The sequence below is a fragment of the Salvia splendens genome, chromosome 13 (assembly GCF_004379255.2).
Source record: "Salvia splendens isolate huo1 chromosome 13, SspV2, whole genome shotgun sequence".
In the NCBI taxonomy this organism is placed as follows: domain Eukaryota; kingdom Viridiplantae; phylum Streptophyta; class Magnoliopsida; order Lamiales; family Lamiaceae; genus Salvia; species Salvia splendens.
The window spans coordinates 30,466,576-30,494,318 of NC_056044.1; the positions used below are offsets into that span (position 1 = coordinate 30,466,576).

Genomic DNA, 27,743 nt, shown 5'->3' on the forward strand with positions numbered 1-27,743 from the left:
AAATACAAAAAAAGGAAGGCAGATCTACAAAGAACGTGAAAGCTGAAAGTAAAGAGAATAACAAAATATCTTTCTTCCCAGAACATTGGAACAGGAAATTATTCAGAGTTTGAGTCCAAAATGACAGCTACTAGCTTTAATGCTGATTAAACTATTAGTAGTAAGACTATCAACGGTCAACACGCAGGTCCCCAATATCCTGACCTTCCTAAGCTTGAGGGCTCCAAGTTTGACGCTGACGGGCACATTTATATTAAGATCGAGGGGGACCCTGCCTGTCTGCTGCTGCTCTTGAAATGCATTCAGCAGAGTTTTCCCATACTGATTCTGCCCTGTTAAGGCGACATTCAGCACCGTCTTGTTTTGATGCCCCTGGTAGAATTTGGGGGTGGTTCCTTGGCAGAGGTTGGTGTCTTTGTACCATACGCTCAGACGGCTACCCTTCTCGTAGTAGATTCCAATCTTCTTGTTGGGGTTGTCAGTGGTGATCCTAACATTGAACCTTGCAGAAAGGGTCATGTCGAAATTGAGTGTCAGGTCTGATACCCTAAGGTTGTCGACTGAATATTTGGGAAGCTTGGGATGAAATACAAGGTAAATAATTCCTGCAGTGGCTCCAACAATGAACAGCAGGAGCGTCAGGAGGCCAACCGTCCAGCAAAGGCATTTGCAGCAACAACGTCTCGGGTTCAGGTTCAGGGTCTGGATCGGGGTCTGGCTTGGGCTTGGGATCAGGCTTAGGCTTGGGCTTGCCTGGTGGCACCATCGGAATTGGTGATGGATCTCCATTTTCTAGTCCTAGCGAGGCTCGAGGCCGAGTAGGCATCGCTATTTCAACATCTGGATATATCTTCTTATGGTGTTGTGCTATTGGAGGTGCGCTTCTCTAACTTGTTATGTTGAACTAAATTATGTATTGGTATAATGTGTCATTAAGATTTGTGGTGTATATATAAGTGCATGTGTGTAGGAAAATTGGTCAGCTTTCTTACCTGACAAAACAGAAGGCAGCAAGTGCATGTGTTACTTTTATTATTTTTCATTGGAGGGGAGATAAGAGCTAAGCATGACTTGTTGAATTAAGAGAGAAGATGTTGCAAGTCAAGTCCAATTGTATGTGTGCGCTTGTATATATAAACTGGATTGAAGTCAATGCTTTGGAAGATGCCTCAACTTAGTATGTATTTGGTATCCATGGTTACTCAGATAAGTAAACCTATGATAATATTATCTGTGAAATTGTTTGGTATGTTGTTCATAGCATTGATTAAACTCATACAAAATTACTAAATAACCTTGATAACAGTAAGTTGACAATTATATAGAAGATGTGATATTATAACATCATATGTATTTTTATTTTCAACAGCCGCTATATGTATGTAGTGTACATATTACAGCTTTGTGTAGCCAGAGTAGCACTTGTCCCAAATGATTATACCCCTGCCAGAGCCTAGCTTATCGTCGCAAAGGTGCATACTCTCAAATTGTTTAACGAGGCCGTAAAAGAAGCAGTCATAGCTAAGTGTGATGATAAAGTAGCCGCAACATTTATCCGGAATGGCTACTGCATCAGATGCATTTTTGCACATTTCATGGTAAAATGCATCCAGACAATCCGGAGGCAAAAGCTTATAACATTCTGGATCTTGATAATCCGATCCTTCAGTGAGAACACTTAATATATGAAAACCTAGGATCAAAATAATTGTCTTGGATTGAGGAGTCATGTTTTACTTAGTTTTTAGCCTCTCCATCTTGTTGTTTATAGTGTTATTTGATGAAAATAGATAATTTATCACAACATAATAATCGACGGCATTTACAAATTAATGCATTTAAGTTAGTACATACATGATGGAAGTTAGATAATTTATCATAACATAATTTAACCAACGAAACTTACAAATTAATGCATCTATTGTTGTTATTACTAATGAGAAGTAAGTGAAATTTATTATCTGTAACAGATTCAATACAAAATATCAACCAAGCGGAATTTATTAGCTAAACAAATCTCCTATTAAATACAAAATCCAATTCCTATGCAGACTGCAGTTCGACTTGAGAAAGAATCGCAAAGAAAACTTGAATAGGAGTTTATAAAATGCTCTATGACTTGATTGCAGAAGATATGCTAAAATAATACTGATATTGATTAAAATGAGTTGAATGACACCCATATTAACTTGATAGATAACATTTTTCTTAAACACAAATTTAAATATACTTACAATGAAAAAATAGATAAACTTAATGGATTTATACTATATCACAGTTAATTGGATGTAAATTTTGAGTGTCTATAAGGCAAACACTGCTTCTTTCGAAATACCAATCACCCAAGGCTTGTTGAATTGTCTGTAATAAAAAACAAAAAAAATATCATAAACGTTAAATAATTTAATTTGTGACATATTTCAAAATGTGAATTCACTGTTTGAGAGATAAATGCAAATAAAATCATAAAACTTGCCTTATTTTGCAAAGTCGGTATTCTTCGCCAATTGGATGGTTTGTAAATAAAATCATGGACATAGCACGATGTGATGAATAATCCTCTTGATGGATTATCATCTAGTTTCTCCAATGTTTCCAGAAACGTGGTCTGAAAATCTGTGATTAAATTCAAAGGATTATGGAGGACAAGATCAATCGAAAAAAAATTATGAACTACTAATAGTTTTAACTGGAAATAGAAATAGTAATAACAATAATTATTATGAATTTGGATTACCCATTATGATATGTTGTTGATTTTCTGTGCAACTTGAAAGCTTGCTAAATTCTGCAGTGCAATTATTCCAATCCACTTTGTTAGGTACTACGAGTTCCGATATCTGAAAAATTACACAAATAAATATATGATTAGTATTTTGAATAAGAATTAACCCAAAGAAGCTTAATTGTAGGACATAGGAAGAAAAATATAAATTTAAACAGAACTTACTTGATATTTGTCAAAATCCGAGTTTAGCAAAAATAATGGTGTCCGGATATCATTGACCACATTTTCCGGGAAAAAACACTGAGATTTTAAAAGAAAACAATTAATTAGTCATGTGTCAAATATAATAATGACAGAATCAACTTTATATAAGTGTATATATATCCATTTAACCAATTCTGGAGCAAGTCTTTGTGTGCATGACTCCGGTAGAAATTGGGCTAATTCCTGAAGAAAAGAAATGATGTTAAGTTGATCATGTTAATGTGAGATGAAACTATAACATGGAAAGTACTAACTTTTAGAATTATAGTAATTATTATAATATAAACAAAAATCCTTACATGAAATAAAACTACTTTGCCAAAGTAGTCTGAGGCATTGTCCTGAGCTCCACGGAGATGTTCCCTATTGGTTCAACCACAAAAATATATAGTTAAGTATACAATAACAAACTTTAATTATTAAATTTTCATTTGAATCTTACGCTCGAATAAAAAAGCCAGAATCTGAAATGCATTTTACACGACATGCATCGGGTAGTAAAGAATGGAAACGATCACAATTTAGGATCGTCGCCAACCCACCTGCCGAGTTTCCTATGAGTAAAGCCTGTCAACAAAATCACCAAAGCACTTGTTATGCCATGATTAAATGACAATTAATATTGTTTAATAATGTAATTAGGTTAGAACAAATCATACATTTTCAGCATTACTCATTCCTTGAGTACTCATGAGCTCTTCAATTGCAGAGGTGAAGATTCTCCGGCCTCTTAGATGGAGATTTGTTTCCTAACAATAATAAAAAATTGTAATTATAACTAGTTTTTTACTATTTAACCGTATGAAACAAAAACAATTAAATTGTCATAGACATACCGGATTGACGACTTCAACATCTGCCATAAATGATGCACCGTCACAGTACTGGATAGCAACAAAATTCCAGTAATAAAAATCTGAAACAAAAATCAACCAGTTATTATGAAATTTATTGTTACAAGCAAATATTATAGGAAAACAGAGATAAAATTTTATAATAACTCAACCACATACAAACATAGAATTCATTCATGTAAACTCAACTATTTAATTCATTTATAGATGTGATTTCTTATTACCTGGATTTATTGTTTTGTTTGTACTTTGGAAAGTACCCAAAGATATACGTAGACGAGGATGATTTTTGTTGAACCCTGATCCTGTGCTGCTTCTATTGAGGCATCCTTCTTTTGTAGCACACCATGCTCCTCCCTAATATGAAAAATGTCAATCTCTAATTAGTTAAACTAATCAAATAACACAACTAAAATATCATAGCATACACATATGTAGGGAAAAAAACAGATTAAGATGAAATATTTAGGGCACCTATAATACTCTCTTATATACTAGTATTAGTTTGAGGGCTGACCGGTAGAAAAATCATCCAACTATTGATTCCATCTCCGAATCCCTTGGAAAAATAGTAGGCTCCAGGGGTTCCATCCAAGCAGACTGTGCAATTATATTGTTTTATCATCAAATCATAACTAAAATACTAGCATTAGTAGTAATAAATAAATTATTGGAAAGTAGTACAACTTTTACCGGCCCCTTTTGTTATGGCATCTGCTATGAACGTGATATTTAGTTGGTGGGGAGTGTTTTGACCGTCGACTTGAGATACGATGAAGACGAGAACATAAAGTATAATTTTGAAGCATATGGAGACCGTGACTTGGTTGTGGCTAATGCTACCCATCTTTCACGAACAAAAAAACTTGGTTAAACTATCTGATAGCAGCATATCATATGGAGTACTATTAAGTTAATAGTAGTAAAATTTAACCAGCCAATTTATTAGAAGGAAGCAAACTGCAGTGATGAAAATATTGCAACGCAACGATGATAAAAAGCTAGAGTAGCAGCAACATGAAGACATATGAACAGGAAACAAGCAGCCTAGTAGAAATTCAGATTACTATATATACCAGAAAATTGAAGTGAGAAGTATTGTATGAAGATGATGCAACAAAATCCCCAAATCGAAACCCTAACAAAAGCAAGATGAGGCTCAATCCAACAAGTCACAACCTCAAATCAGGAGATAGAGAGGATTACAGAGAGTGATGGAGAGTGGTCTGAGCGAATGGGAAGAGGGTAAATTGAGGAGTGGTGAAGAGAGAGAAACAGACGTAGTGAAGAATAAAGCAGTAGTAGTAGCAGCAGATGCAGAAAAGCTCAAATCAAGGGACAACAGTCATATTTGAATTCAAAAGATGAGAGTATTCGGGTAAAACAAAGAGCTTGTCAATAAGTATGTCTGAAACCATAAATAGTTAAATTAAAAGGTTTAAGGTCTTACCAGATGGCTGCTCCAATATAGTAAGACTGAAGATGACTGTGCTCAAGTGGATTTGAGAAAGAAGAATAACAAGGAACTACCACTTTGGGTCAACAACATCGTGATACTATATTACGTTAATAAATTTATAAAGTTTATAGCCAAATCACGGAAATTAACTAGTAGGGAAGACAATCAGAGCAAACTAGTTCAGGGAGAGAGCAAATTGATTTAGACTTGGAGTTGTTGAGGAGCTCATAGCATGATGGAATAATTATAGTGGAATTAAGAAGAGGGAACTACTCATAAAAACTAAAGAGCTTGTCAAGAAGCATTATTGAAAACACAAAGGTCCACTAATGATCTTTGAGGGATATGTCATTGAAAAGACAATTGTTTAGGAAAACATGTTCATTTTGAAGGCTAAAAATACAACAGCTCCTAGTATAGGAGTTTGGTGGCAGGAAATCAGTGAGTCAAAATATTGCTTTTATACAGAATGAGTAAAGAAGGACCGTAGTCACTGGAGCTTATCAAAAAACAAGAGGGAGTAAGCTCAAAACTGAAAGTGATTCACAACCTTGATATAGAAGAGGGAAAGTAATGACACATTACCTTGCAAAAGGAGTCATTTAAGTTCTTAATTCAACAAAAGGTATTTTGATCAAGAGGGGTGCGAGAAAAAATGGAATTCAAGGGAATCCAAGTAAGCGTTGCTGATGAATCTTCTTGGTTAACTACAATGGTAATATTCCCTTGTTTAATTCTTTATAGAGGATGGTAAATGAGTTAGGGGAAACTTTGGTCACAAGCTACTTTCACTTTACGATCACGTCAGATGACCATATGTGGGGATTACGACTCTTTGGTACTCTCTATTCGTCATAACGCTCATCCTCGTAACACGTCGTTTCTACTTACTTATTATTTGCAAGACTGGATTCTTTGTCTACGTTGCAGTCAATTCTCTTGCTAAATATGTATATATCACTTAGTTGGATCGAAGGTACGACCCTTTGGAGTGATTGGATTGTCAAGAAAGACAATGGCTAACCCAGATTATTCATGTCATTGGGACGTAGAAAATGGCATCCAACTTTTATCAACTTTCCAGAAACATCGTTTTGTTCTATGTTAGATTGCTTTTATCGAAGTTTCTTTCTTATCGCGCCCTTTTCTTTTCGTCGCTCGGGAAAGCGAGAAATGTTCATACTGTACTTCTAAGTTCGAGTTCATATTGTGTTCTAGAAGGAACGCATAACTAAGTATTCTAAGTTCTTGGAAATTTCGATTTCTCCGTACTAGCAACATGATTCGATGACTAACTCAAAAAGAAATGTCATTTCACCAATTGGTACCAGACTCGTAAACTTTATACTTTCATATTTCAGTACCTTTTTCCATTTAGGAAAGTTACATATTTTATTCATGCATTCACAGTCTTTAGCCAAGAAAAGACATACTAACTCTTTTTTTAAGCACGCTACCAAATCAAGAAACATCAACTCTTTCTTTAAACTCAGTATTTTCATCTTTTCACTCAAATTAACTGCATGAGCTATTTGTCCATTTCAAACTTTTAAATATCTTGACTTTCTTTTGAAAAAAACAAGTTACCTTTTTCCTCGTTGAGCGCGATGGGAGGGAAGTGCTAAGAGCATTTTCATCGATTAGACAGTCTAGTGGAACAAGGCTAGACCAAAGATTTTCAAAGAAGACTCTCGGTTCAGAGCGAGGAAGAATGCTCTGATACCACTCTGTCACGACCGCATTTTCTAAGGATAGAAAACACGGTTGATCGCGACTAGGGGAGGATTAAAGAAGCGGGGAAAGAAATAAGGGGAAAATGAAATCAAGCATTGGTTGCGAGACATGGCTAATCAAGTGCTGATACATAGAAGAAAAGATACTCGATCATGAAATCTCGAGTAATTGTTTGTAAAAATGTCAAAATATCAGAGTTTTGAACAAAATAGACCTGAGTCTTTTAAGATGCACAACAGAAACAAATGAACGCGGTTCCATGTATGAAGACATGAACCTCCGAGAGTCAAAATCTGACTGAATTAAATGTCTTGTCTCAATAGCACTTCCTCCACCACTTCGCTGCTCAACCTGCACATTTAGAAATATATGCAGGGCTGAGTACAAAAGTACTCAGTGAACACATTGCCGAAAATTACACATATACATTTGAAAATATTGGCAAGCCATCATCACAGTAACACTCGGGGGTGTTATTGAAAAGACCCGAACTTACTAAAATATTCACATTGGGTTGCAACCCCTTTTTCCGGTACTTAGCCATATCTGATCACATTGTGCCGTCGAGATGGTGTTCTCACACGGTCACCTTCTCTGCCCATCATGTCAGAGGTATCCTTGTGCCGGGAAGGTGGCCACCTTCCTCGGTCACCTGCTCTGCCCAACATGTCAGAGGTAGCTTGTGTACACTAGTCCGAGTGGGGACACCACCCTCATTGGGACCCGAATTCGACTTATATCATCATTCATAATTCCTTTGGCCTTAGCCAAACAGATAGGCATCATACAAAAACATTTATGGCAAGACAACATCTTTAAGAATCACGAACATGTGTTCGTGGTTTCATAAAATACGATTTGTATTTTTAGTATAGGAAAGCTCACCTTGAATGTTTAGTTCCCTTAGCTTGAATCTTTCGTTCCGACTTTACTTGTGGACGTACCCTTTTGAAAATATCACAATATAATAATACACTAATTAGACTCAAGGACAAAACTACTTAAATTAGAATGCATGCACCCTCATTAAAGTCTTTTATCTTGTTTCTCGATTTTCACATATTTTCGATTATTCGGCGGCCGCTCAAGGCGTCGCTTGAGACTCCGGTCGGCCGCTTACGCCCATAATTCCTCCGTTGGCTCCTCGTATTTCCCTCCACGATATCGAATTAAAATCCCAAAAATTATAAAAGTGCACAATTAAATTATCACAACCATTTCCCCTCGAAAATATATTTATTTCGGACTTAGGATAAAATTATTCATCCTTTGAAATATTCCGGGATTATTTAAATAATTCATCACAATTAATTATCGACCCAAAACTTAATTAGAAGCCCCAAAGCTTAATTATTTCCCCACTTTATATCTCTAATTAAAAGTTTAAAGCCCAAAATAAAATAAATGGAGTCCAACTAAACAAATCATCCACTTTAATTTAATGAGGCCCAATTCTTTTAAAACCAAAGGCCCAACATCTAATTAGAGAAAGAGACCATTTCAATAACTAAATTAGTCCATATACTCCCCCTTCCACCACACGTATCATCTACTCTCTCTCACCTAAATTACTATTCATATTCTTCCCCAAATTGCACAAATAGGGAAAAATCTCTCCCAGATCAGAATTTCCGTCGACCAGCCATCCCACCGGCGCCGCCTCTGCCTCCGGTGCCGCCATCATGCCACCACCACCTCCGTCTGTCCCTTCTCCTTTCTCTTCTCTCCCTCGCCTATGCTCACGCCGCCGCCGCTGCAGATCCGCCGTCGTCGCGGGTCCGCCTCCCCCAGCCGCCGACGCCACATCCGAGACCCCTTCCCCTGCCGTGCGTAGCTTTCCGACATGTAACGTGAGTTTTGCTTTCTTTATTTTCCTAGGAGTCAAATATCTTACAAGTTTTGTGTTTTAACTTTGTAGATTTGCCAAGATTTCGAATTCATTGAAAGTCATAGGGGCGTGGGGCTGCCCTCGTCGTCTCCGGGCGGCCAAGCTCGCTGCCGGAATCCGGTAGATTCATAGAGATAAGTTTTTCTCCTTCTTTCTAGTTATTAAGGCAGTGGGATTCTATTTTATTTCTATTTACTGAATTTGGTGAATTATGAGTAGTATATGCCTTGCTATATGGAAGATTAAATGGTGAAAATAAATTATGTTGTTAAACTTGTGGTAGCAGATTCTATTTCCAAAAAATATGCATATGCTTGTATATATATGACTATGAAAGAAAAGGGAGGTTGGGGTTTACCTTATTGATATGAGAACAAAGTGTTGTTGGATTGTAGAGTATGATCCTATAATCATCTGCAAGACTCCCCCGTCTCTGATTCTTGTTCTCCCTTTCGATTTGTTGGTGTGTGCAGAGAGAATAGATGGTGTGATTGTGATGTGGGGGTGAAGAAAACGATTGTCTATATGTATAAAAGATGGGGGTGAAAGTGGCATGGGTAGCAAGTTGGTTGTGGCAAGTTGCCTGCCAGATTCCTATCTCAAATCTCTTTTGCCAGAGGAGGGGATAAAATTTGCCTAATCTAATTAAATGCATCATTGAATGTTGGGTTAAAAAAACGATTCTCCCCCCTCTCTCTTTTTCTTTTTTTTAATTTTATTTTATTTATTTATTAAAGTAACTATTTAAGTATTTATTCACTTGTTCATTTAATTTGGTGTAGGTAAGATCAGTTCAAGTTTGTGGTTGTCCGCGTTGAAGTTCCCGATTTTTATTAGAACGCAGGAGGTATAGATTAAATTTTGTTGGACTTTTGTTGGATGTATCGGACATCAAAATTTTGATTTTGGGATCTTATTTATTTATTTATTTATTTATTTAAATTTATTATTTTCTTATAGGTGTAATATATTTACGTGTTCTATTTACTTGCCTATCGTCAAAACAAACAACGACGACAATCTATCGTGGCTCGGATTTAATAGCACAAAAGTTACTTATTTAGATAATCGAGCTATTAATATTAATTATAATAATATCGGCTTAGCGGGTCGTTACATTCCTGTATCCAATGGCCTAAATTAGTGTGTTTAATCATTTAATTTAATGATTAAAAAAATGAAAAGGCTGAATTGGTAATCAATAATTTGGTTGGTTATGGCAACTTCCTAAATTTACTCTAACTCAATCTTCACGGTTATTATTCCTTGCCAAACGCCACTGACGTGAATTTCTCCATTACATCTGTGCTTTATGAGAGGCAGCGACGGGGAACAGGGGCTGATGCGACGTCGGCTCTGGGCTGGATCGCGCACAGCCACGGCGGGAGGAAAACAGCAATATCCGTTCAACGGCGACCCTAGTGGCGGCAGCGGTGGCTGATCAACAGCGATGATGGAGAGTCTCGGCTGCGCGAATCGCAGCGACGATGAGAGAAGAAGATAGGCGAAGAGCTGAGCTTTCGAGCTCACCGACGGTGACGACGGAGTACAGATCGGAGGGCAGAGAAAGCGAGGTTGGGAACAGGGGCAGTAGCTGCGCGAAGGACATCAGCCGCGCAGCAGTTCAGCGACCAAACGCCGACGAATGAGGGAGAGCAGACCTAGACAATGGCTGACGGCGAAGGAGAATTTTTTAAGAGAGAGGGAGCGCTGCGTGAAAGGAGATGCGATACTTTGTTGAATTCTGATATGTAGAGTATAATGCGCAGTTTAGTTTCTGTAATGCATTATATGTGATATGTAATGAACATTTATCTTGACCCGATTAATTTAACTTAAGCAGTGTTTCGATGTTTGGTTCACGTTTCTTGTTTTCCCTAAGGGTTTAACAAGCCTAGAGGCTAGGGTGTAGTACGTTCTAAGTCTAAATAACGTTGTCCAAATACACGAGCTGCAGTATTTCATCTAGGGTCGCACATTCATAGCGTGTAGGTTTTTTTTACTGATATACATAATGTACATATTATATAATATAATGCGCAGTTTAGTTTCTGTAATGCATTATTTGTGATATGTAATGAACATTTATCCTGATCCGTTTAATTTAAGTTGTGTCGTGTTTCTATGTTTGGTTCACGTTTCTTGTTTTTCCTAAGGGTTTAACAAGCCTAGGGGCTACGGTGTAGTACGTTCTAAGTCTACATAACGTTGTCCAAATACACGAGCTGCAGTAATTCGTCTGGGGTTGCACATTCATAGCGCGTAGACATTTTTAAAACAGATGTATGTAATGTACATTTTTTGTAGAGTATAATGCGTAGTTTAGTTTCTGTAATGCATGTTTTGTGATATGTAATTCACATTTATCCTGCCCCGTTTAATTTAAGTTGGGCCGTGTTTAGATGTTTGGCGCACGTTTCTTGTTTTCCCAAAGGGTTTAACAAGCCCAGGGTCTAGTATGTACACATTAATAACAACGTTAATAAAGACCATTAGTTTGATTTATAAAACTAGTGTTTATTTATAATCACGGATATGCACTCATTTTGACTGATTTACATAATGTACATATTATGTAAGAGACGAGGGCCCTTTCTTCCTCTACGGCTCTTCGGCTTACCCTGATCTCCAGCTGTACTTGGGTCACCTCGGCCAATCTATCCCCGAATCTTTTCGCAAGTGCTACCGGAATTACATTGTCGATCACTTCGTCGATGTCGAGTCTTAGTCGCTTCTCTGATATGGAACAAACAACATAAAACATCAGAAAATTATCATTAAAACAGAATACAACATGATATGCGCACTTTGAATCTTCACTGAGTTGATTAACCCATATACAAAATACATCTCATAATGCCTAATATACTCCAAATAATGACAATAACCTGCTACATAATGCACTGCCTAAACCAAATAATGCACATATGTAACCTTCACTGAGTTGATTAACCCATATACACAATATCTCTCATAATGCATAATGTACTGCACATAATGACAATTAGATCATACATAATGCACTGCCTAAACCAAATAATGTCCATATGTAACCTTGACTGAGTTGATTAACCCATATACACAAAATCTCTCATAATGCATAATGTACTGCACATAATGACAATTAGATACTACATAATGCACTGCCTAAACCAAAACCAAATAATGCACATATGTAATCTTCACTGTATTGATTAACCCATATACACAATATCTCTTATAATGCATAATATACTGCACATAATGACAATTAGATACTACATAATGCACTGTCTAAACCAAATAATGCACATATGTAATCTTCACTGAGTTGATTAACCCATATACACAATATCTCTCATAATGCATAATATACTGCACATAATGACAATTACTTACTACATAATGCAATGTCTAAACCAAATAATGCACATATGTAATCTTCACTGCGTTGATTAACTCATACACACAATACCTCTAATAATGCATAATATACTCAGATAACGACAATTAACAGCTACATAATGCACTACCTAAACCTAATAATGCACATACGTATCTTCCAATAACCACAAATAATACCATGAATAATGCTTAATATACTGAACATAATGCATACATCATTGTACATAATGCCCAGTCCAGTTTAAATAATGCACATAAATTTTTTTTTTGAGTTTAGTATCTAAAACTAACAATACCCTACACATGGCCCTAAAATGCATGATATACTGCAAATTATGCCAGTATACAGCTACATAATGCACTGCATATTCAAAAGACAGCATGAACTGAGAGCAATGAGGATTAATACATATACCACAACAAATAATGCACCAGTCAGAACAAGTAATGCATAAAACTTGCTCCATAATGCATAAGACAAAGCAAATACCCTGTGTAATACAAAATTTGGTAACCATAGCCTATATAAATTATGCTCCAAAATGAAAACGTACATGTGTGACACACACAATGTATTAAACTGTAATGCAGCCATTACTACAAAAAAATGCATGATTGCAGTTCCACAATGCATTCAATAGATATGCACTTATGAACTCTTTCGTGTGTGTAGTCACCACACCACACAACATGGATAATGCAGATTCAACAGAGTTGCTAATATCCTTTCACACAATCGACAAATAAGATACTGAATTGTTTAAGTCCGATGCAATTTTTACCTGCGGCCTCTGATGCTTGAGAGAGCGGTCGACCCCTCTTAGTCATTTTGGATCTGCAGACACCAAAAAAACATAAGATACCGGAATTGATGTTTATTTAACCGAACCCAATATCTACACTACAGATTCAGAGAAAAACATAAACAAAGAACAAGCTATTTCAGAAATTTCTACACCTCCGCATACTAAAAGTTTCAATTTTAACAATTCGGGTATGCTAAATCGCGGAAAAAACATGCCCACATCCCTTTTGAAACATACCTTGTCGATAGGAGTCGGTGTTTAGGAGCAGCTGTTAACGCCGGTAGCTTGTTGTCGCAGAAATTTTGGTGCACTGTTGTTATTTCTTCGAACGCTGCGGCAGGGAGTGAAAACTAGGGTTTGCGGTAGTGGAGTGGATGGAGTGGTTTTGGTTGTGTGCGTAATGAATGAGGAAAGAAGAAGAGGCGGATGTTTTCAAATCCCGTAAAATTCGCATATACCAAAATATGGCGGTTCATGTTTCCGTCAAATGTCTACATTACCCCTGTAATGCATATAACCACCATCTATAATGCAACACGGATATAGATTTGTAGAATCTATCTGATCTTTTAATGTATTAGATCTAACGGATAATATTAAGAAGAAAATAGGATCTAATAGATGAAAAGGAGATTAATGTTAAATCTCTAACCCTAATGAATTCTGCCTCTATTCCCAATCTGACTCTTTCCGCCTCCATTCTCAATCTCTCAACCTCCATTCTCAATTCTCAGCCTCCTGCCATCCACGCCGTCACCATCCTCGCCATCCACGCTGCCTCCGCCCTCCAGCAGTACAGCCGTGCTCCAACCGTCCACGCCGTCTCCACCCATTTTCAATTTGTGATTATTTTGAGATTTAGGTTTTGGGAAATGATGCGAAACGATATATCGCTATTTTCAGAGGCTTTGCTCTGCTGAATGTATCATATTTGCACGTCAGTCTGATCCCATTCTCCTCTTTTTACTAAGTAATTTTCTTTTAGATTTCATCTTTAATCAATGTTTTTGCGCAGATGCGAATTTGTTTTCCAAATCAAAACTTGATCTTGTACAATTCTTCAGATTTTCTCTTTTGTACTAAATGTTTTTGCAGAGGCGTAGCTCTTTTCCAAATCAAAACTTGATCTTGTAAACAATTTGGTTAGAGACATTGGTTCAATTCTATGGTTGCAGACTGTATCTGCTTAATTAAAAACTTTGGCTTTTGACTAGATGTGGTTTTGTGGAATGAACCTGTATCTGGAATCTTTCTCGACTGAAAAATACTTCTGTCAACAACTCAGTGGATTATGGATATTATAAATGTTATGGTTTGTAATTGGTTAAACTTAGTTTCGGTTATGTTTTCTTTTTTCTTCAGATTTTCGGTTTTATTATTCGGTTTTTCGGGTTTAGGTTTTTCGATTTTTTGGGTTTTTATATAATTTCGGTTTTTCGGTTAAGTTCGGTTTTTAAAGTTTGGTTTTTCGGTTTTTCGATTTTCGGTTTCAGTTCGGTTTTAGTTTTAGCCTAAATTCGGTTTTTCGGGTTCGGTTCGGTTTGGGCGAAAAACCGAACCGAAACCCGAATGCACACCCCTAATTAGGTTTGCATTTCCTAGTAAAGAAGATCAATCATATTTGAGGGATCAATTATTAATATTATGTACCCCATTTATGAATTAATCGATCATATTTTCAATTATTATGTACGAAGATCAGTTATCATATGATTTTCAATTAATATGTACCTCTTGCAAATTGATCTTAGTACTCTCATTTATTATGTACGAAGATCAATCATACCAAAATGGTCATGAATAAAATTGGTAAAGAAAAAAATGGCACTATAAGAGAAATTTGCACTTGTAATACTTTATGTATTGAGAATTTGAGATGGCATTTCTTCTACAAACTATTGTGATTAAGGACACTGAATGCCTGCACAAATAGCCTTTGAAATTGAAAAAAGCCACAAATGCATTGCACTTCAACCCGTGTCGTCTCATACATAACTTCATAATGTCTGACGTCCTTCTCGTTTGCTTCGGCTTCCTGTCGTTGTTCGACAACAAAAGGCAGAATCGGGCCGTTTTTAGCTACTTGCTTTATGTTGAAGCAAGAATACATGCCCTCAACTTCAATCCTGACATTTTCCGTTTTCAACTTGTGTTTTCATAATCTATTAATGAGACTTGTTCAAATTTTGCTGCAAAGGCAGCTCTTTTTTGTTTTTTGTTTTGGTTTTGGTGTGGCTCATCCTTTCTTTTTCCTGCTAGACAATTTGTAAAGATTTTATCAGTAAAGGGATAGTTGCTGAATTTATGACAGAGTTTCTAAATACTATTTTGAAATCTGATTTCAGTTTTAAATCCTATTCACATGCTGTACTATTTAATTTCAAAAATAAAATATGGAGTATACTCATACTACTCCGATTATATTTAGTAATCCCAGCTGAATCCATGTAGATTTTAGCCCACTTATACATAAGGCCCAAACAAATTTCTAATTTTCTTGCAAGATAAAAACTCCACCGGTCCCAAAAAAATAAACTAGTTTTTTCCATTTTGGACCATCCCCCAAAATTTGACAAAGTCTAAATAAGAAAGGTTTTAAACAAACACATACCACTAATAATGTAGACCCCACAATTCACTAATACTATGTCCGCTACTTTTTTCTCTCTCTTACTTTTTTCTATATCTCTTTTACCATACCAATTTCAGACTAAAAGCCATATTATATACAACGTTGTCAATTTTGGAGGACAGGTGGATTAAGGATTAGAGTAATGCTATGCAGCCACAAGCCACACAATGACATTTTTATAAATAATTATAAAAGTCAATGCAATAAATTAATAGTAATAGTTAGTGTTAAGATAATTTTACTTAATTACCCTTTTCTCAATTTTAAAATTAATTGTTTTTTAAGTACATCCACGATGGGATATATACAGAGAATAGCAATTACTACACTTTAACATATTAATAATGTTAAAAAAATCAAAACATCATACATAAAATATAAATAATAATAGTAAATAATGGAGTAGATCATAAGTTTTGGAAAATCAATTAAACATTCTATTTTTCATCTTTTACGTGTATTTTTTTCTCTTTAGTGTCATTTATTTTTATTTTTATGTTTTTCTTTGATTTTACATTGTGGTGTTATTTAATACTTGAAAATATTTGATCCCAAATTATTAAATAAATCTAAGACCAATAAAAATTCTTCGTTAAATTGAAGATCAATTCAAATCTCCAATTTAATCTAATACTAGATGACACCCAATTAAATCGAAAAGGATCTAAATTACTTAAATGAATGAAAATTAATTTGAATATCAAATTATACGATCAAAATAATTAATCTTTAGTTTCATTAAAGATCAATTAGAAATAAATAATTGAAGTTTAATTAAATAGATTAAGCATATTATTAAATTATAAAATATCATACTATAGTTATATAATATAACAAACTGTTAACAGAATTATAATTATTGATAATACAATTATCATTGATAATTAATCTATAGTAGTATCACAAATGTTGGATCATACTATACATGTTAAAAATTGACGCTGCATATTGTGTATACATTAAAAAATCTAAATGTTCAATTATAATGTAGTAATAATAAACTATTAACTTATACAATGGATGAATATAAAGTACTTACTTTATAAACTAAAGTAGAGGGTAGAGTTGTCTTAAGAGTTTTGATACTTTTAAGGTGAGTTAATTATTAAGTGAACTCATTTAATTTTCAGCTAAAAGACAAATTATGGCTGGCCATAATGTGACCATTTAGTATCACTCTAAAAATTAATATATTCACAATTAATTTCTGTTATTCAGTATAGTATTAGCCAAACCTTAAACAATACTAGCTCTGATTCTATTATTGACGGTTCCAAATCGTCGATCAACCGATGGAACAATTTGGTTGGGAATTGAAGCAGACAAATAAAAATGCACCAACTAAATAAGCAGGCCAGCCTACGCATATCATTCTCTATCCAATAATATTTGTCTTGCTTCCAATAACTGCCATATGAATGATATTAATTATTTTTATTATTTTTAAAATCTTGTTTCTTTCAAAATGATGTAATACTATTATGTTAAATAAGAATTTCAATAAATAGGTGTATTACTAAATGTGTAGAAATAGGCGATTTATTTGATTAAAATAATTGTGTTTATGAGATTAAAATACAACATACCTAGATGGTATGGAGTCTTGCCCTAAAAAAATATTAATTTTGGTATAATTCTGAGTTCACGAATTTGAAAATAAGTCGCAATTGTTCAACAAACTAATAATTTTGATGAAATTGTATCTAATACAACAACACAAAAATTACATGTTACAAGCAATTCTTTTTTGCATGGATTAATTGAAAAAAATCTAACTTTATGATTTTTTAAAAATGGCAGAATCGATTGATCAAATTTTATACTACTACTATTTACTCTTTAACTAATTATGCTTTATGCACTACTTACATTAAACTACTTAACAAATTAAACAAATCAGAAAATAGTTTTAAAATTATCAAAAAGAAGAAGAAAATACATTAAAAATATTCGGAATATAAATACTGGTAACAGGTATTGTCCGTTACTCCCTCTTTCGCATTGTAAGTGGCTCGTTACTTTTGGGCACGTAGGTAATGGGGATATCTGTGATGGCAGGCACAAGATAACATAATGAACCTTGCATTGGCGAACGGGTGGGAAAGAAGCACAGGCTATTCGTGAAGTGGAAATATCTCGAAGCAAAGGTATGTTAACGAATGAATGCGGATTCGTTTAGATAAGTGTTATAGCAATTGATGGTTGTTCGGGTGCAGGCTGCAGCATACTACTACCACGGCCTGATTCTGGACGAGGGGAACACGGAGAAGTCTCACGGAATGGCTGTAGCTGCTCTGCAAGCAGCAGATGAGTGCCTCAAAGAGAGCAACAAGGCCTGTGAAGCTTTTCATGCATCAGCCCCCTTATCTAGGTAGATATAATGTTTCTATTTGCTCAACCAAACACGGAAGTCATTTTTAGATAACAATTAAGTCATTTTCAGATCAGTTTAGTTCATAACACGGAAGATCATTTTTAGATTATTTTAGTTCATACGAGTTCATTCCATTGTATGAGCTGAAAGCCTAAAACATCTTAAAATGGCATAATTGGTATCTAAAAATGCCTCCATGTTTTTAATCTCATCCTTCCATTTTTTATTTAACGGTTGAGATTTGGTCGTTATGGAAATATATGAATCTGTGTAGGAATCCTCCTCTATGGGGAACTATGAAGTTTCTGTCTGAAAAGATTCCAAAGGATACTTGTAGCAAAGTGAGAATCAACAAGGATCTTTACTCTCACGACAAGTAAGTCAGCCGCCCCCCTCGTCTCGTCTTTTCTCATCAATGAGGATGATTGAATGACGATGGTGTTTTGTTGTAGGATAATGGAGACAGCGCCAACGCTGCCGGATTTCACTCTGGCCCTCAAGCCGGATGAGTACCAGCTTCCCGAGATGGATCATTCGTGGAATCAACAAGCACAGAAGAGTAGATGATGATATTGGCATGACCAAAATGGTTGTCAAAATTTATGAATTATGTGGTGTTTTGCTCTGTAAAATTCACATTTTAGCGTAGATCTCAATGTGTGCTTGATAATTTCAACCATTTTCTCTGCTCAATTCCAGCTTGATAAGTTCGAATTTCACCAACGCCTCTTTCTTTCCTAGATATATAATCTATTTTCATTTTTTTTAATTTCGTTATTAAGAGGATCTTAAACAAGTTTATTGGTTTTACATCTCATGGATAACATATGGTTTAAGTTAGTAAATAATGTAGGTGTATGATCATTTAAATTGGTGAATATTGAATTATGTAATCGAAGAAGGTGATTCAATTGCAACTCAATAATAAATAAAAAAATTGGGATGGGATAAATTATTAAAAAAATTATTATTTTTGGTCTAATTCTGAGTTCACGAATTTGAAAATAAGTCGCAATTGTTCAACGAACATTTAATTTTGATGAAATTGTATCTAATACAACAAGTCAACAACACAAAAATTACACGTTACAAGCAATTCTTTTTTGAATGGATTAATTGAAAAAAATCTAAATTTATGATTTTTTTTTAGAAACGGCAGAATCGATTGATCAAATTTTATACTACTACACTATTTACTCTTTAAATAATTATGCTTTATGCACCAAGTAGTACTTACATTAAACTACTTAACAAATTAAACAAATCAGAAAATAGTTTCAAAATTACCAAAAAAAAGAAAGAAAATACATTAAAAATATTCGGAATATAAATTGGACTGACCGAAATAGCGAAAATTGAGCGTCGAGAAGATGGAGAGAGAAAGCACGCGCCGCCGCCGCTTCGCCAGAGGAAGATGCCAAGAGAAGGTGCGATTCCCTCATCGATCAACTCCAGCACATACCAAGGAATAAGCTCTCTCCCTCCTCAAAGACCACACTATGCCGTTTAATCAACTCAGAGCTCACTTTTCTCCACCGTATTTCCGCAGCCGCGGCGTCTGATCTCAATTCTCCTCCTCTCAGGTACATCCCCCTCCATTGATAATCGGTTCTCAATTTCGTTCTACAGTTAGCTTATATGATTAATTTGATATGGCAGTCTGAATATCGGCCACCACTTAGAGGCGGTGGTACATGTGCTCCGGCAGCCCTCGGTCACCGGAGTATCGCGCGTCTGCAAGCCGATTGAATTTTCGAAATCGTCTAGCGCTTATGTTGATGTAGTTTGCTCACTGAACGGGAATCCCGTGTGGTTCATTGTCTCCGGCAGAAACCCTAGGTGCATCTCCTGGAATGGCGGATCTTCTGAGAAGGACAAGGGATTGAGGAGAAAGATTCAGCTAGTTGTCGATGCTGCGCGCCACTCCCCTGTAACGCTCCGGCCATCATCGGTCATGCCATTCTTTTCGAATGGCCTTGGTGACGATGTTTACCAGAAGCTTAGATGTGAATTTGAGGCTTTGGATGTGAAACTGGAGCCACTTTGCTATTATGAGTTGGAATTGGAGGAGGAGTGGACTGATGTGGTGCTTGGTAGATTGTTTCCTGATGCTTGTGCTGTGAGAATACAAATCGGGGAAGATGGAATTGAAAGGGCGAAAGATATCAGTGAGAATAGGATTGGTGGTCCTGTTTCGTGTAACAAGTGCTGCGAGCACTCTGTTTTGATCCGGGCTTGTCTCTACGTTCTCCTGTTTCTGGAATGAAGTGCAGGTGCTGCTCTTTGGATGATGAAGTAGAGCTTCAAGTTGGATCTATGAATCAGTCATGGAGGGATGCTGAAGCCAAGTTGGTTAATTTTGATACTACAGCAATGGTTGCCATTGCCTCAGGAATTAGTAATGGAAAAACAGAGAAGCTTTTGGCTACACCAGAGCGTCAACTGAGAGATCGTTTTAAAGGCAACTATGACTTTGTGATCACTCAGGTGATAATACGAGACTAATAAGAGTGCATTGCTATTTTTTGGTGTTCACTGGCAAGTTGATATAGAAAAGTGCATTTTTATGAGCCGTATTTAATGCATTCGCGATTTTGATCATGTAACGTCAATTCATTCTCTAGGATGCAGCCTGACTATATATTCTGCCAGTGCGTCTCTAGGTTAAAACATAAAATCAGCATTCAAGCATCAAGTTTTATGTGAATGCAAATCCTGCAATTGCGCGTGAGATGAATGTTTCACAAGGAAAACTTCGATATGCTCATATCCTATCACTCATATTACTTGAAATGTGAGAAGAAGCAAGTAATCATATTGTCATAGTAAACTTAACTATTGTTCTGCTTCAACTTTAACTCTCATCTCCATGCTGCATTTGTTTCCCATGGTTTCCTTTTTTCGAATTGTTGCTACCTGCAAGTGACCTTGATTTATGCAATTCCAGGTTGATTCTGGATATCAAAATCCAATCCACAGAGAGTTGCCTGGCTTAATATCAGGAAAACGAGGAATTATATGTGAAAGTGTTTGGCTGGAGTTCCAAGAGCTCATTACAATGTGTGGTGGACCTAATGAGAAACTAAGAGCTGAATTCTTTCTGAAATTTCTCAAGTAAGTTCTTAGGAACCAAGTTATGTGTGCTTGTATCACTACGATAATTAGTTATCTGGCCTTATATTCAAGTTCACCTATGAAGATGAAATTATTATCTTCACTCTTTACTTGCTGAGTAACTATATTTGATCTGTCTTGAAAAGTGAAATTGGAAACTGCAATGTGTGATTGCTTTTTTTTACTCTTTTGTTTCTCTGGTGCTTGTTTTTAGAGATTTGTGAATATCTTTTCCTTAATAAATAAGTGACTATGCCAGGGTAGTGCCTGACTGTCCATCAACACGACTGATGAGCCTTCCAACAACCAGAAAACTGGCTTTGAAAACAAAGTGGTTTTTGGCACTGGTGATTATTGGTGTGCACAAACTGTAAAAGCAAATATGGCAGTTGAAATTGAAAGTAAAGTAAAGATGTCTGATTACTTTAAGAAGGAGTGCAGTTGACTAATTCTTCCTGGTTATCGACAGAGTACGAAAGATCTTAGGCAGGAGTTCAAGGGGAACCATCTGAGAGTAGGTGAAAGAGTTCACCATTGTTTGGCCGTTTAGCTGAAACGCCTCATGTCCTCATCTACTTGGCTGATGTTTTGCAAATATGGGCCAAGCAAGAACTCCACCAACAGGATATCAAAATTACAGCTCCGGGGTTATCATATTAGAATTGTATTATTAGCAGTTATTCAAGATTGGTGAATGTAGTTCTCTTACAATCTTTTGACAATGCAGTAAATTATTTATGTTTTTCAAGATTGTGTGATATTATTTATTTGTGTAGGCTGTTCTTCTAATACTAACATAATCAATGAAAGGTAAACACAAAAAAGGAAGGCAGATCTACAAAGAACTTGAAAGCTGAAAGTAAAGAGAATAACAAAATATCTTCCCAGAACATTGGAAGAGGGGTGCGGCGGCGACCAAATGAAGAAGAAATTTTTCAGAGTTTTGAGTCCAAAATGACAGCTACTAGCTTTAATGCTGATTAAGCTATTAGTAGTAAGACTATCAACGATCAACATGCAGGTCCCCAATATCCTGACCTTCCTGAGCTTGAGGGCTCCAAGTTTGACGCTGACGGGCACATTTATATTAAGATCGAAGGGGACCTTGCCTGTCTGCTGCTGCTCTTGCAATGCATTCAGCAGAGTTGTCCCATACTGATTCCACCCTGTTAAGGCGACATTCAGCACCGTCTTGTTTTGATGCCCCTGGTAGAATTTGGGGATGGTTCCTTGGCAGAGGTTGGTGTCTTTGTACCATACGCTCAGACGGCTACCCTTCTCGTAGTAGATTCCAATCTTCTTGTTGGGGTTGTCAGTGGTGATCCTAACATTGAACCTTGCAGAAAGGGTCATGTCGAAATTGAGTGTCAGGTTTGATACCCTAAGGTTGTCGACTGAATATTTAGGAAGCTTGGGCTGAAATACAAGGTAAATAATGCCTGCAGTGGCTCCAACGATGAACAGCAGGAGCGTAAGGAGGCCAACCGTCCAGCTACACCATTTCCATGTAATAATGTATTTAATCTATTGATGGGTTAGAAACCAGACAGCTAAATAAAACAAGCCAAGCCAATAGTGTTTATTTAAGACTTAGATGCCTGCCATTCAAGTGAAGCCATCAAATACAAAAGTACCCTAACCTGTTTTGCTGTTCCAACATAATCATGCGATCAACTCAAAATGGCTTCAACTAGTAACTTTGATCACTCTGTTGGTTGCATTAATAAACTCTACCCTCATCTATATTTTTTAAGCATCAGATTGTTCGTTAAATAGCTACCGATCTCAATGACAATAGTATAGTGTTCCAATATCAGTTTCTGCAGCTACATACTTGAATTGAATAATTATCTCCATGAACTGGTTTGAAATACAGGTACTAGGATTTTTCGAAATAGGGGATCTTCTTTATCTCAAAACATACTATATAAACAAACTGGATTGAAGTCAATGCTTTGGAAGATGCCTCAACTTAGTGTGTATTTGGTATCCATGGTTACTTAGATAAGTAAACCTATGAGAATTGTTGAGATTATTTTGATTGTGTTTGGTATGTTGTTTATAGCATTGCTTAAACTCATACAAAATTACTGAATAACCTTGATAAAAGTAAGTTGACAATTATATAGAAGATTTGATATTATAACATCATATGTATTTTTATTTTCAACAACCGCTATATGTAGTGTACATATTACAGCTTTGTGTAGCCATAGCACTTGTCCCAAATGATTTGAGCCCTGCCACGGTCTAGCTTATCGTCGCAAAGGTGCATACTCTCAAATTGTTTAAAGAGGCCGTACATGAAGCAACCATAGTTAAGTGTGGTGATAATGTAGCTGCAACATTTATCCGGAACGTCCACTGCATCAAATGTATTTTTGCACATTTCATGGTAATATGAATCCAGACAATCCGGAGGCAAAAGCTTAGAACATTCTGGATCTTGATAATCCAATCCTTCAGTGAGAACACTTAATATATGAAAACCTAGGATCAAAATAATTGTCCTGGATTGAGGAGTCATGTTTTACTTAGTTTTTAGCCTCTCCATCTTGTTGTTTATATAGTGTTATTTGACGAAAATAGATAATTTATCACAACATAATAACCGACGACATTTACAAATTAATGCATTTAATTTAGTACATGATGGAAGTTAGATAATTTATCATAACATAATTTAACCGATGAAACTTACAAATTAATGCGTCTATTGCTGTTATTACTAATGAGAAGTAAGTGTAATTTATTATCTGTAACAGATTCAATACAAAAATATCAACCTTAAGTGGAATTTATTAGATAAACAAATCTCCTATTAAATACAAAATCCAATTCCTATGCAGACTGCAGTTCGACTTAAGAAAGAATCGCAGAGAAAACTTGAATAGGTGTTTATAAAATGCTCTATGACTTGATTGCAGAAAATATGCTAAAATAATACTGATATTGATAAACGTTAAATAATTTAATTCGTGACATATATCAAAATGTGAATTCACTGTTTGAGAGATAAATGCAAATAAAATCATAAAACTTGCCTTATTTTGCAAAGTCGGTATTCTTTGCCAATTGGATGGTTTGTAAATAAAATCATGGACATAGCACGATGTGATGAATAATCCTCTTGATGGATTATCATCTAGTTTCTCCAATGTTTCCAGAAACGTGGTCTGAAAATCTGTGATTAAATTCAAAGGATTATGGAGGACAAGATCAATCGAAAAAAAATTATGAACTACTAATAGTTTTAACTGGAAATAGAAATAGTAATAACAATAATTATTATGAATTTGGATTACCCATTATGATATGTTGTTGATTTTCTGTGCAACTTGAAAGCTTGCTAAATTCTGCAGTGCAATTATTCCAATCCACTTTGTTAGGTACTACGAGTTCCGATATCTGAAAAATTACACAAATAAATATATGATTAGTATTTTGAATAAGAATTAACCCAAAGAAGCTTAATTGTAGGACATAGGAAGAAAAATATAAATGTAAACAGAACTTACTTGATATTTGTCAAAATCCGAGTTTAGCAAAAACAATGGCGTCCGGATATCATTGACCACATTTTCCGGGAAAAAACACTGAGATTTTAAAAGAAAACAATTAATTAGTCATGTGTCAAATATAATAATGACAGAATCAACTTTATATAAGTGTATATATATCCATTTAACCAATTCTGGAGCAAGTCTTTGTGTGCATGACTCCGGTAGAAATTGGGCTAATTCCTGAAGAAAAGAAATGATGTTAAGTCGATCATGTTAATGTGAGATGAAACTATAACATGGAAAGTACTAATTTTTAGAATTATAGTAATTATTATAAAATACACAAAAATCCTTACATGAAATAAAACTACTTTGCGAAAGTTGTCTATGGCATTGTCCTGAGCTCCACGGAGATGTTCCCTATTGGTTCAAACACAAAAATATATAGTTAAGCATTGAATAAAAAACTTTAATTGAAGTTCTTATTAAATTTTCATTTGAATCTTACGCCCGAATAAAGAAGCCAGAATCTGAAATGCATTTTACACGACAGGCACCGGGTAGGAAAGAATGGAAACGATCACAATTTAGGATCGTCGCCAACCCACCTGCCGAGTTTCCTATGAGTAAAGCCTGTCAACAAAATCACCAAAACACTTGTTATGCCATGATTAAATGTCAATTAGTATTGTTTAATAATGTAATTAGGTTAGAATAAATCATACATTTTCAGCATTACTCATTCCTTGAGTACTCTTGAGCTCTTCGATTACAGAGGTGAAGATTCTCCGGCCTCTTAGATGGAGATTTGTTTCCTAACAATAATAAAAAAATTGTAATTATAACTAGTTTTTGACTATTTAATCTTATGAAACAAAGATAATTAAATTGTCATAAACATACCGGATTGACGGCTTCAACATCTGCCATAAATGATGCACCGTCACAGTACCGGATCTGAACAATATTCCAGTTATAAAAATCTGAAGCAAAAATCAACCAATTATTATGAAATTTATTGTTGCAAGCAAATATTATAGGCAAACAGAGATCTCAACCACATACAAACATAGAATTCAGTCATGTAAACTCAACTATTTAATTCATGTATAGATGTGATTTCTTATTACCTGGATTTATTGTTTTGTTTGTACTTTGGAAAGTACCCAAAGGTAATGGAGGAGGATTTTTGTTGGACCCTAAATCTGTGCTGCTCTTATTGAGGCATCCTTCATTTGTAGCACACCATGCTCCTCCCTAATATGAAAAATGTGAATCTTTAATTAGTTAAACTAATCAAATAACACAACTAAAATATCATAGCATACACATATGTAGGGAAAAAAACAGATTAAGATGAAATATTTAGGGCACATACAATACTCTCTTATATGAGTAGTATTAGTTTGAGGGCTGACCGGTAGAAAAATCATCCAACTATTGATTCCATCTCCGAATCCCTTGGAAAAATAGTAGGCTCCAGGGGTTCCATCCAAGCAGACTGTGCAATTATATTGTTTTATCATCAAATCATAACTAAAATACTAGTATCAATAGTAATAAATAAATTATTGGAAAGTAGTACAACTTTTACCGGCCCCTTTTGTTATGGCATCTGCTATGAACGTGATACTTAGTTGTTGGGAAGCGTTTTGACCGTCGACATGAGATATGATGAAGACGAGCACATAAAGTATAATTTTGAAGCATATGGAGACCGTGACTTGGTTGTGGCTAATGCTACCCATCTTTCATCAACAAAAAAACTTAGTTAAACTATCTGATAGCAGCATATCATATGGAGGAGTACTATTAAGTTAATAGTAGTAAAATTTGCAGAAATAACCAGCCAATTTATTAGAAGGAAACAAACTGCAGTGATGAAAATATTGCAACGCAACGATGATAAAAAAAGCAAGAGTAGCAGCAACATGAAGACATATGAACAGGAAACAAGCAGCCTAGTAGAAATTCAAATTACTATATATAGCAGAAAATTGAAGTGAGAAGTATTGTATGAAGATGATGCAACAAAATCCCCAAATCGAAACCCTAACAAAAGCAAGATGAGGCTCAATCCAACAAGTCACAACCTCAAATCAGGAGATAGAGAGGGATACGTGTGAGCGAATGGGAAGAGGGGAAATTGAGGAGTGATGAAGAGAGAGAAACAGATGCAGTGAAGAATAAACTAATAAAGTAGTAGTTGTAGTAGTAATAAGTACTCCACTCCACTACCAACAAGAGAAGGGAGAGAGAGGAGTGTATGATGTGTTCATTTTGCTGCGATGCGTAATTGAATGCAAAAGTTATATATATATATACCAGAATATTGAAGTGAGGAGTGTATGCAGCAAAATCCCCAAATCGAAACCGAACGCAAGAGAGAGAATAGATGGTGGAACAATGTAGTTGAGAATGGAGTAAGAGAGGGAGGGAAATGGGCTCAAATATAGCTTGCAAGTTGGTTGCCGCAGAGCTTAAGGAAGATGAAGAAGAAGAACTTTTTCTGTTTTAATAAAAGTGCTATTACGCTTCTACTATTAAAAACTTGTTTTATTATTAGTATTATTATTATTATTATTATTTCAGTTTATACAAACTTGTTTTTTCCTACTATCCATTGTAGGCAAAAAATACAATTAAAATTCAATGAAGTAATTTCAAAGTTGCTATTGGGAGAGAATACTGAATTATGAGGCATTGCCTAATAATAAGGATTAGGCATAATAAGATATTGAAGAAAAGATATAGTAGTACAGTAGGTATTTGGTTAGGCAGCATAGCCAAATCAGGATGCATTGCAAAATAAACAGGAAAGTAAGATATATAATAATAGATATGTATGGTTAGGTAGCATAACCAATTCATTGAATTGCATTTCCTAGAATAGATTTTGTTGAATTTATTTTACAAATGCTGACAATGTACATGCTTCACCCAAACCCATATATATTTCCTTGTTTAGCTATAGTTCAATTTATTCAAAGATTGATGGCTGAT

General features: G+C 35.4%; 3 protein-coding genes, 1 long non-coding RNA gene, 1 other non-coding gene and 1 pseudogene across 11 annotated transcripts in view; 3 read left to right on the top strand and 3 right to left on the bottom strand.

The window, feature by feature from the left end:
• The window catches only part of LOC121762127 (protein argonaute 1-like), a 55,018-nt gene that overhangs the window by 5,564 nt on the left and 21,711 nt on the right, over positions 1 to 27,743 (bottom strand). The gene's annotated exons all lie outside the window — the stretch shown is intronic.
• Positions 50 to 982, bottom strand: LOC121762135 (NDR1/HIN1-like protein 6). The gene has a single exon (XM_042157921.1). It carries the CDS (start codon positions 787 to 789, stop codon positions 103 to 105), a length of 687 nt encoding a protein of 228 aa, XP_042013855.1. The 5' UTR covers positions 790 to 982; the 3' UTR covers positions 50 to 102.
• On the bottom strand, positions 2,185 to 27,461 carry LOC121762131 (pectin acetylesterase 8-like). Of its 6 annotated transcripts, none has more exons than XM_042157916.1 (13): positions 27,066 to 27,461; positions 4,534 to 4,693; positions 4,364 to 4,446; positions 4,071 to 4,203; positions 3,829 to 3,908; positions 3,652 to 3,741; positions 3,435 to 3,559; positions 3,292 to 3,355; positions 3,122 to 3,175; positions 2,951 to 3,028; positions 2,738 to 2,840; positions 2,477 to 2,616; positions 2,185 to 2,361 (listed from the first exon to the last, which is right to left on the bottom strand). In XM_042157916.1, the coding sequence occupies exons 2-13, from the start codon at positions 4,691 to 4,693 to the stop codon at positions 2,263 to 2,265; spliced, it is 1,209 nt and encodes a 402-aa protein (XP_042013850.1). In that variant the 5' UTR covers positions 27,066 to 27,461; the 3' UTR covers positions 2,185 to 2,262. The 6 variants fall into 6 exon arrangements, with proteins under 6 accessions (XP_042013850.1, XP_042013849.1, XP_042013848.1 ...); XM_042157915.1 differs by lacking the exons at positions 2,185 to 2,361; positions 2,477 to 2,616; positions 2,738 to 2,840; ... (7 more) ...; positions 4,364 to 4,446; positions 4,534 to 4,693 and adding exons at positions 23,338 to 23,601; positions 24,282 to 24,421; positions 24,543 to 24,645; ... (7 more) ...; positions 26,159 to 26,241; positions 26,329 to 26,488 and having other exon boundaries at positions 27,066 to 27,400; XM_042157914.1 differs by lacking the exons at positions 2,185 to 2,361; positions 2,477 to 2,616; positions 2,738 to 2,840; ... (7 more) ...; positions 4,364 to 4,446; positions 4,534 to 4,693 and adding exons at positions 23,338 to 23,697; positions 24,282 to 24,421; positions 24,543 to 24,645; ... (7 more) ...; positions 26,159 to 26,241; positions 26,329 to 26,488 and having other exon boundaries at positions 27,066 to 27,399.
• Positions 8,567 to 10,659, top strand: LOC121762138. Of its 2 annotated transcripts, none has more exons than XR_006042165.1 (3): positions 8,567 to 8,889; positions 8,958 to 9,774; positions 10,247 to 10,659. It is a non-coding gene; the product is annotated as an uncharacterized LOC121762138 (long non-coding RNA). The 2 variants fall into 2 exon arrangements; XR_006042166.1 differs by having other exon boundaries at positions 10,251 to 10,659.
• Positions 13,982 to 14,071, top strand: LOC121763163. Its single transcript, XR_006042403.1, has one exon. It is a non-coding gene; the product is annotated as a small nucleolar RNA Z122 (small nucleolar RNA).
• LOC121762136 lies at positions 20,237 to 21,985 on the top strand (annotated as a pseudogene).